At 37.2% G+C, this 10,651-nt stretch overlaps 2 protein-coding genes across 2 annotated transcripts; one reads left to right on the top strand and one right to left on the bottom strand.

The window, feature by feature from the left end:
• Positions 1-221: 221 nt before the first annotated feature.
• creld2 (cysteine-rich with EGF-like domains 2) lies at positions 222-5,157 on the bottom strand. Its single transcript, XM_059326418.1, has 10 exons — positions 4,764-5,157; positions 4,512-4,594; positions 3,539-3,649; positions 3,203-3,294; positions 2,912-3,088; positions 2,662-2,760; positions 1,943-2,026; positions 1,743-1,838; positions 1,437-1,577; positions 222-632 (listed from the first exon to the last, which is right to left on the bottom strand). The coding sequence occupies exons 1-10, from the start codon at positions 4,917-4,919 to the stop codon at positions 568-570; spliced, it is 1,104 nt and encodes a 367-aa protein (XP_059182401.1). The 5' UTR covers positions 4,920-5,157; the 3' UTR covers positions 222-567.
• A 216-nt stretch (positions 5,158-5,373) lies between these two features.
• Positions 5,374-10,422, top strand: alg12 (ALG12 alpha-1,6-mannosyltransferase). Its single transcript, XM_059326417.1, has 9 exons — positions 5,374-5,583; positions 6,959-7,091; positions 7,211-7,384; positions 7,491-7,685; positions 7,762-7,864; positions 7,977-8,201; positions 8,494-8,663; positions 9,847-9,922; positions 10,037-10,422. Exons 1-9 carry the CDS (start codon positions 5,425-5,427, stop codon positions 10,290-10,292), a joined length of 1,491 nt encoding a protein of 496 aa, XP_059182400.1. The 5' UTR covers positions 5,374-5,424; the 3' UTR covers positions 10,293-10,422.
• Positions 10,423-10,651: the final 229 nt, after the last annotated feature.

Raw genomic sequence — 10,651 nt, forward strand, 5'->3', positions numbered from 1 at the left:
ACTTTTTTCTCAAAATATTACCTGAAGTTACCAAATATAGTTCTTTGCCTGATAAAGGGTTAACAGGTGTGGCCAAATACTTTTGTTCATATAGTGTAGCTTCTATAATTTGACATGCTTAAGCCTAATGTTTTCGCTACATATAGGCAGTTTGAGAGTGTTTCAGCCCTTAGAATCATATTGTGGTTTTGAAAAGTAAAAAAAATTGGATGAAAAAAAATGTGAAACTCTGTTGACATGAGTCCATCTTAAATTCAACATAATTCAACTTTATTGAAACACCTTTGAATCTAAAACCATACAACAAATAAAGACATCAAGTGGTAGTTTGAGCACATCAGAGAAAAGCAACGATGGCCAGCATACTGAGAGCAGAAAATGTCTCTTTTGGTGTCCTTTAATCCATGATCCACTTCTGGAAAACACTGTCTCACCAGCCTTTGTTGGTTCTATGTGCAACTGGTACATTAAGTGCATGTAGTTTGTGGTTTAAAAATGGGCGGCTTCAGATGTGCAGAAATGTCAACCGTTCTTCCTGATTTGCTCCCATTGGTCTCAGTTTTTACATCAAAGCTCCCCGTGTGGACCTGTGGTCGTCTCGGATGATTCGGAGTTCTCTTCTTCTTCTTCTTCTGATGGGAATGGAAGCATAAATAAATAATAAAACATGATTTCAAATATTAGTCCAATCTATTCCCTATTTTGAAACTGGAAAATGTAAGTAATTGCTGAATCGTGACAACACATTATGAATGGGAATAATTAATCGATGATCAATTAATGGTCGGTAAGGATTTGGTCGATCAAGTGGAATTAATTGATCTTTGTATTATTTATTTGTATCTATGACTGTGTATCAGTACTCACTGAACTGAAACACGTCAATAAGCCAATGAGCTGAGAATTAAGTTGAATAAAGCTACAGTTTGCAAACTGAAAGTTGCAATAACAATTATAAAACTCTAAATACAAGAGTATTAATTGGAGCAAAACTAGCTTACTGTATCAAACCTTGCTAACATGAATTACTGAGTTTAATTTGATCCAAAACTTATTTAAACACAAAACACATTTAAATATGAAGATTACTGTGAAAACTAACCTCATGCCTCTTCGGGGCTAAACCATGAAACACTGAACTCCTTGACGTCATCTTTACTGTTTAATCTCACTTGATTTAGTTTTACAATTGACAGGATCAATTCTCTTTTCGTCCTTTCAAATTAAAAGCATCCGTTAGCAAAACAGGCTTTTTTATAGTAGTGTAAATATATACCTTTTATTTTGCGCATGTATGCATGCAGTGATTAATCGATTAATTGATCGTTAACGTCATAGATAATCGAGTTGGCAGGTTTCTTCCAAACAAAGAACAACACATACACAACATTTACTTTAAATAAACTTGAAGAGCAGAAATCAAATGAAATGCTCACCTGGTTGTAGCGTTTCAACACACTCTCCATCCTGCTCCTCGTAGCCGCTCGAGCAGATGCACTCATGGCTGCCTTTCGTGTTGACACACTGCTGGTGCTCCTGGGTGCATACCGGCTCCGGCTGGGAACACTCGTCAATGTCTGGAAAACAAAAATAAAGTGTGCTAAAGTCAATGTAACACAAACAAAAAGCCTGATATGTCTCATTCCTCTGAGCCACAGGGATACACTTTTGTCCAAAATCACTGATAATCAGTAAGCGATACTGTTCCAAAACTATTAAATCGTGAATTATTTACATCATACCTGTGCAGGTGCCCTCTGCGTCTTCGTACCCGTCGGCACAAGCCTTGCACTCATCAGGACCGGCTCCAGTGCACCCAGAGCACACGCTGTCACAGGCTGTGAAGGACAAAGTGAAACCACTTTAACATGCTTCACTGGATTTGGGAATTCTATTTGAAAATAGCGGACCAAAATGTTGTGAAACTTAGTTTAGTAATTACCCTTGCATGAAAAGGAGCCTTCTGTGTTAAGGCAGTATTGATCTTCGTCACATTCAGAAGGATCTTTGGAGCACTCGTTTACATCTGGAACACATGAGATGGATGCAGTGAGATAGACAGTTGTGGAGGGCGGAATTTAAAAATAAATAAATGACTCAATAAATAAGTTTGCATGGCATTTAATGTACCAGAAATAATACCAAAAATAATTAGTATTTTATATTTTAATAACTTAATTCCCCATTTAAATATTGATTATTAATTTAAAATATATATATATATATATATTTGTATGTATTACCCCAAACGTATTTATTTCTGTATATTTTTCTTTGACATTTCTTTATGCATTTATTCTTCATTGTGCAAATTAGGAGGGTCACCTTTTCACCTGTTGGTTGATTGACGTTGACATTAAAAAAAAAAAAAAATCATAATTGCAAAAACAAACAAATTAATGTAAAAATGAATAAATAAATAAATGGAAAATTAAATAGGAAATAAATAAATTTAAAAACAGAAATATCAATTTATGTAACATTTTATCAATTATTTAATGCCTACATTTATTTTTAATATTTTGTTTGGTGCATTATAATGTCATATTAATTCATTTATCAATTCATTTATTTATTTGCTTTTTATTTTAGCAGCTTCCATCCTTAATAAACAGTGGTGTACACAGACCATACATGGCAACTTTTCCCTGGTCCTCTTACCAACACAAGCCTCCTGGTCGTCCTCCTCCCAGCCTTCTTTGCACTCATCACAGTCCTGATTGGTCTCTCCGTTACAGGTTTTGCAGGAGGAGTGGCATTCTGCAGGAGGAGGAAGTCCCAGTTCAGAATCATGACAGATTCACTCCTCACTCCTTTCCTCATGTATATATGAAGGTATGCAATGTGCCACAGACAGAGCTGAGGTTGCAACAGCAGGTGCTTGTTCAGTTGATCTGTGTCGGAAGTTTACCTGTGCACAGAGAGAACGTGTCGTTCCTCACTTCGTTATAATAGCCGTCGATGCAGTCCAGGCAGAAGTCCCCTTTATAAGCGCGGTCACAGCTGCACTTTCCGTTCCCTCCGCGAGTCCCGTCGCCATCACACACTCCATTGCCATGACAGGGTCTGTCAGAGCCCCCCACACAGGCTTTAAAAAGTAAAATCAGACACATTTAACAACTTTTAACACCAGGTTCAAGGGGTTATTTGTTTTGGCTCCGGTATCTCAGATACCGAAGCAATATACATGTTAGGTTCTCACCATTGCAGTCCGGTCCAAATGTTCCCTTTGGACAGCACACTTTGATGGTTTCTACGCAGAACCATTTATGCAGATCGGGGTGTTTTGTTTTCCTGCATTGCGACAGGAAACAGAACAGGAAGAGATGAGGTTTGACACATTTTACTAAGTGAAACAATCTTTTACTAAACAGATAGCTCTGCAGGTGAGGTCTCTGTCAGTGTGCCAAATCAGGGAATCAATCCGTTCTCAAGCTGTGTTTACATCCTGGAAGTTGTGAAATTCAAGATCTAACCGACACGGTTGCTGATCATGCTGGCATCAAACTTTGACAATATTGCATTAGCCAGCACCCACCTCTTGAACCACCAAGTCTCAAAATGGTCTTCATGCTCTTCTAACATGCGGTTGCATTCGAAGCTGCTGCTGTCACACAGCCCCTCTACGATCTCCATCAGACGGATCTCACTGTGAAGGAAAAAATGACACGAATGGACAGAAGTTTAAAGAAAGGTGGAGGTAGAACTGTGCCATTAGAAAAAAATGTGATAGAACAGGAAGTAATTGATGTACAGGATTGTGTAAATGCAGGAAACCAAACTGTTACATCTGATAGGCCTTGCGAGAGTGGCCTTCATCTAGGGCTGGGCGATATATCGATATAAAAAAATATAGTGATATATTTTTAAATGTGATATGGAATCAGACCATATCGCATATATCGATATAGTTCTTTTTTTCCTTTCTTTATACATAAATGCTCCCCTTACTAGGGTTTGTCATATTTAGTTCTTTTGTAATGTTCGTTCTTCTTTTCTCAAATAAATATATTTATCTCAGAAAAAGATTGGCCTATTTTATAGACTAGACTATTTTTATTTCAAGATTTTTTTTATTTAAATGTGCACTTTATGGAGCTTTGATTTGAAAAAAAAGGTACTCCTGTTTTTATACAGTATTTATGTTCACTTAAATAAACAGTTTCAATAAATCTACTTGTGACATGTCATATTTGCTCTCACTTTGAAATAAATATATATATCGTATATTGATATTCAACGTAAATATATTGGGATATGACTTTTGGTCCATATCGCCCAGCCCTACCTTCATCTGCTAAATACTATAGTGTGAAAGTTTGCCAATGGTTTCAGTTATTTGGGCACACAATCAGCTGTATATTTAAATGCATACTGCTTATCTAAAACTTTTATAAGCTCCTTCTGCAAACAAGTACTCCTGCCAGCAGCTTTGGTGCAAAGCAAACACAGCTCTGATGACTGGTTCCTGTGGCAGGGTGACCTGGACCTGACAGGATGCACTGTCTCACCTTGTCTCATATTTGGACAGCTTTCTCTCCTCCCAGGCTGTATTGCCTCCTCCAAAGTTCTGCTTTGCTGTTCTGTCATAGCCCTAAAATACAAAAATAGTATCACTGTTTGTACAGAAAGAAACAAGGAAGGAAGTGAAGACGTTTCAGGCATTTGGAATAATTTAAAATAGCGGGAAACGTTCAAAATATAAGAGCAAGACATCAATATAACGACAACAACACATAGGAGAGGGTTATAATGTCTCTTACCTTGCTGAAGTTATCTGTAATTTGTTGGCAGGTGGTACAGGCGATTTTTAAATCCCTCTTGGCGTCGCTAACTTGAAAAAGTAAAACAACAGTTACACAGGACAAAAGCCGCAGCAGCCGCAGCTGTGGACCGGTGGACAGCAGCATCTCAGCCATTCAATTCAGACACAGTTTCATATCAAGACACACGCTAAAGCCACTCGCAAGCAGGGTTTCAACTAACATTAAAGCGCTACACGGTTCGGACACATGGCAATGAACTGCCCTGAGATTAAATCTAAGTTAGCGTTATCTATGCAAAGCGCAACAAAGTAGTATTTACATGCCGGTTGTAGAAAAAAACGATGCGGTTTTAGATTTCCGCGTCAGCCAACTAGTCGAATTGTGGCTTGCGCTGATTTGCTCGGACTGCCTGTCAATCAAGTGAGCAACCAATCACAAGCCGCCACGCTCGGGACAAATCGCTATTTCCACACGTGGAAAATTCAGGAATTCTATTAGTAATATTTAAAATAATTAAGTTTTTGCTTTTGAGTGATGTTTTAGATGGATTTTTTTTTTTAAATCTTGAAATAATAATGTAAATATTTTATGGGATTTTAAAACATGTCGTGGAGTTCACTTCCGGTATCAACCGGAAGTGATAAAAACCTCAGCTGTCATGGCTGAAAAGAAAACTGATTCAGGGCTGCCACTGCTGTTTTTGTTAATAGCTGTGGCTCTTTTGCATTTATTAATATGTCCGTTCACCAAAGTTGAGGAGAGCTTTAATTTACAAGCGGCGCACGACATTCTGTATCACAGACTTAACTTTGAAAAGGTAAGCAGCTGTTTTAGATGCTGGAACTGGTGTAGCTTACAATCTAACTTGACAGCAACAGTAAATTATATCATTTTTTATCTTTATATCATACGTTTGTGAATACGTTACACAAACCATACAAACGACGCAGTTAGTATGTATTTTAGAACGTCATAGTTTTATCACTTGTTTGAATATAAAATGCCTTAAAAGCCCCAAAGAGTGCAACATTGAATAGATTTCTTGTACATGTACAGTGATTAGAAATTAGAAATTATTAGTGCACCCTTTTTCTTCAATTTTTTGTTCTTTTTTTCATGCCTAGTACAACTTAAGGCACAGTTGTTTGGAAAAATATAATAACAAGAAAAATAGCTGATAGGAGTTTAATTTAAGAGCTGATAACTAGACATTTTCCATGGTTTTCTTTATTAAAAAAAATCAAAATCATTATCAAGAAAACCATGGAAAATGGCTAGTTATCAGCTCTTAAATTAAACGCTTATCGGCAATTCTGTCCATAAACAAATGTACCTTTAGTTATACCAGGCATTAAAATGAAGAAGAAATTGAAGAAAACAAGGGTGGTCTAATATTTTTTTTTCATGACTGTATATGCTACTGAATGCAATACGAAGCTCAGTATGATTTAAAAAATTAACATGAACTTGTATTGTTTGTAGCTAGAACTGTTGACAGATGCATTGTGTAATCAGTGAAATGAACAGAGAACTATAATTGCATTTAACTATAACTAATATGATAATAATATGTAATTTTACTGTTTTGTTTATCAAAAATCATTACCTTATTCACTAAGAAAAGGTAAATTTGTGTTGACCTATTCTTAGTTTGTGTCAATTTTATTTGTATAGCCCCAAATCATATACAGGTGCATCTCAATAAATTAGAATATCATAGAAAAGTTTATTTTCGTCAGTGATTCAATTAAAAAAGTGGAAATAATACACTATATAGATCCATTACACACAGAATGAAACATTTCATGTCTTATTTTATTTAATTTCTTCTAATTATAATGATTAGGGCTTACATTTAATGAAAACCTAAAATTCAGTGTCTCAAAATTTTTTTAAAAAGTATGTTTAATATAGAAATGTTGGCCTCTGAAAAGTATGTCCATCTATATGACTCAGTACTTGGTTGGGGCTATTTGACTTGGAAATTCACTTTTACATCATATTTTAATTTATTGAGATGCACCTGTACTTCAGTGGTTTTATGGGACCATTATAATTAAAGGGACAGTTCACCTAAAAATCAAATCTCCCTCTTGCCTGTGGTGCTGTTTATCAGTCTAGATTGTTTTGTTGTGAGCTGCTGAGTGTTTGAGATATTGGCTGAGATGACTCTTTGTCTCTTTGTCTTCCAGTATGACCATCATGAGTTCCCTGGTGTGGTGCCGCGGACTTTCCTTGGCCCCTTGTTTCTCTCCGTGCTCTGCTCCCCATTTGTGTTTCTGTCCTCGCTGCTGGATATACCCAAATTCTACACACAGCTGACAGGTAAAATCACTCGTATTTCCCTAGCTGGCACTTTCCAATCCACTGATATGTTTAAATAAAACAATGTTGCCTCTTTAAACTGACAAAAAGAATGCATTTTCTTGATATGTTCATTGCAGTCCGAGCTTCCCTGGGAGTGTGTGTTGTGGGAGCTCTGTGGCACATGCAGAAGGAGGTGAGGAGACAGTTTGGCTCCACAGTTGCAGGACTCTTCTGTCTGATGTGTGCTTCTCAGTTTCACCTCATGTTCTACAGCACCAGGACACTCCCTAATGTATTTGCACTGCCAATAGGTAAGATACATGTGAAATAATCATTCTAATCTAAAGTCTCTAGATTTTTTTTGCTGTATTCCCCCAAAAGTGAGTAAATCTACATGATGTAATGTTTTCTCCTCAGTTCTGGTCGCGTTCACATCTTGGATGGCTCAGAAAAAGGGCCGGTTCATCAGCCTCTCTGCATTGGTCATCATCGTGTTTCGGTCAGAGCTCTGCATCCTCCTGGGTCTCATGTTGCTGATATCCCTGTTGAGCAGGAAGCTGGGACTGCTGCAGCTGCTTTACTATGCTGTTCCTGCTGGGATCTTGTCACTGGGTGAGTAGTGAATGCAGATGCTCAATTAACAATAAAAAGTCCAAACAGGTTTTCATTTCCCTTTGTCTTTTTACAGCTCTGACAGTGGCCATTGACTCCTTCTTTTGGAAGAAGCTGTTGTGGCCTGAAGGTCAGGTTTTGTGGTACAACACTATTCTCAACAAAAGTTCCAACTGGGGAATATCCTTTTATTTACTCAAGTATTATGTGTGTGGATTTATTTTCTGTCACTGTATGTATGTAAGTATGATCTCCACCCCGCAGTTCTCCTTGACTCTCGTCTCCCCAGTAAACCTCTCCCTTTCTGTGGTACTTTTACTCCGCCGTGCCCCGCGCCCTGGGCTGCACGCTGCTCTTCGTCCCCCTCGGCCTCCTTGACAGGCGGACGTGGCTGCTGCTGTTCCCCACCGTCGGCTTCATCCTCATCTACTCGCTGCTGCCCCACAAGGAGCTGCGCTTCATCATCTACACTTTCCCCGTGCTGAGCTTGGTGGCTGCCCGAGGCTGTTCTTTCATGTAAGTCAAATTATATTACGCTAATGCTTGTATGCAAAAATACAGGGACAGGAAATGTAGCGAATCAACCAACAGAAGTCAGTCTGATATAGAGTCCAACACAAACCAGATACTCTCATTGCTTTATAAACCAACAGAAATCATTTTGAAAATATTGACTTGCACAATCAGCAGCGACGTGCTGTTTATTAGACTGGTGATTGATTATTTCTTACCATTATAATGTACACAGAGCAGCTGTTTTCCACATATTGACCAGTGCCACACATATTTTTTTTCCTTTGTGTTTCAGTTTGTGCAACTATGAGAAATCCTGGATGTATAAACTGGGCTCTGCAGTTGTGGTTGGCCAGTTGTTGACCAATGCAGTGTACTCTAGTATCAGCCTCTACATTTCCCACCACAACTACCCGGGTGGCCGGGGAATGCAGGAGCTACACAGGCTGCTGCCAGTCAAAGCAGGTTAGAATCAGTCTCTGCATTTTTTTATTTTTCAGGGAATTTCTTTAAATATCAATTCTTGCCACCTTTAACATGAGCTAATCACTTGATACGTATTTAAGATTTAACCATTGAAAATGTGGACAAACTTGATCATATGAGAATGCAGTATGCATGTTTGGGGGTACGTCTAATATTCCCTTTCAGTTTTCTTTTCTATGTTCTGCAAATATCTCCACTAAACTTAATTCAGCTATGTTTGCATGTATACGAACCATAATAGTAGGATTAACCTTACCAATTGTTTTAATGAGACAAAAGTATCATGCTTTTTTAATGTCTCAGTATTCATACAAACACTATATACTACAACTAATTCCAAAAAAGGTGGGACGCTGTGAATACGTTACAAAGACTGCATATAACGCTTCAACTGGGAAACTTTTTTGTTTTGTAAATATATATACTGAATTTGATGCCTCCTGTTTTTATTTACATTTTACATTATGTCCCAACTTTTTTTGCAAAATGTTTTAAAGCTAGGGCTGTACTGGTTATTTTGAATCGTTGTAGCTTTATTTATGATGTTGACTTTTGAATTCCAAACATTGTACTATATTACACTACTTATAGAATTAGATTCAAGTGGTGGCTATGTAGGATAGGTTAAGATATGTGTGATCCCAACTTTACAATACTCTGGAGTTACTGGAAAAAGTCAAGTTATAATGAGTAAAGAGTTGAATAATTTCCAAAATTCAAAGCTTAATTTAACAAAAAATGTTCTGCTTCAATACATTTTAGTTTAGCTATTGTTTGCTCTCTTGCCTAATTCACACATAGAGGTCTAGAAGCAATGAAATATATTTATGTTGACAGAGCTGTTCTTCAAGAACTTAATCCTGTAAGATTAGTGAAATTTTGTCAATTAAAACTTGAGCTACGCCTTAAAATGTATTTTGTGAGGTCTAAGTGACCTTAACATTTCACCTCCAAATTTTAATCAGTTAATCATTGATTCAAATGGGCATTTGAAGAAATTCCCTCAAGGTGTTTCCTGAGAGATGGCTGTTGCCAACACAGAGGCGTGAAAATGATTTATAGCACAGCCCTAATAATACTGTGATCTATCAATGAAAGCCTGCATGGACTTGTTAGTTACAAGAAACTGTTGTCACATTGTTACACATCATTATCCCCTCAGATGTCTTTGTTCATATTGACACCTATGCTGCTGAAACTGGAGTATCTCGCTTCTTAGAGCAGAACAGAAACTGGAGGTTTGTGTATTTTTCATTATGTACCAAAGCGTGTCAAAAAATAATGTACCCAATATTGTCACTTTGGTAGTACATCATTCCCATTTGAATTTTTTCTTGCATTTTTTTTAACAGATATGACAAACGTGAGGACCTGAGCCTCACAAGTCCTGACATCAAAATATACTCCCACCTACTGATGGAGGCTAATGTCACCAAGATACAGCTACTCCAGGACACCCATCAGCCTCTTGCCTTTATTGAAGGTTTCAGCAACATTGCCTTAAAGTTTCACTTCCCACCTTTCAGTGTGCATTTACAGAACAAGACTGTACTCATGGAGAGAAAGACGGACACCAGACAAACGAACAAACAAAAAGTGCGACTTTAACAAGAATGTGATGGATTAAGGTATTTCTTAGTGACCAAAGGTGACCAAAATGACAAGATAATGGCATAGATTATAATCCTGTCATACACATTGTGTGTGTATATATATATATATATATTATATAATATATATATATATATATATATATTATATATATATATATAATATTTTTATATACAATATATAGTCAAAAAAAATGTTTTGCCTAAATCATCTCCACGTGACGCAGGCCATTTTTTATGGTAAAATCGCCTACATCCTCAGTTGATCACATCATGTGATTTTACCCCTTTAAGATCATCACTTGTTCGACAATTTACCACATTCATAGGCATCAGATAAGAACCCAGCAAAGAAGA

The sequence above is a fragment of the Centropristis striata genome, chromosome 22 (genome assembly GCF_030273125.1).
Source record: "Centropristis striata isolate RG_2023a ecotype Rhode Island chromosome 22, C.striata_1.0, whole genome shotgun sequence".
NCBI lineage: Eukaryota > Metazoa > Chordata > Actinopteri > Perciformes > Serranidae > Centropristis > Centropristis striata.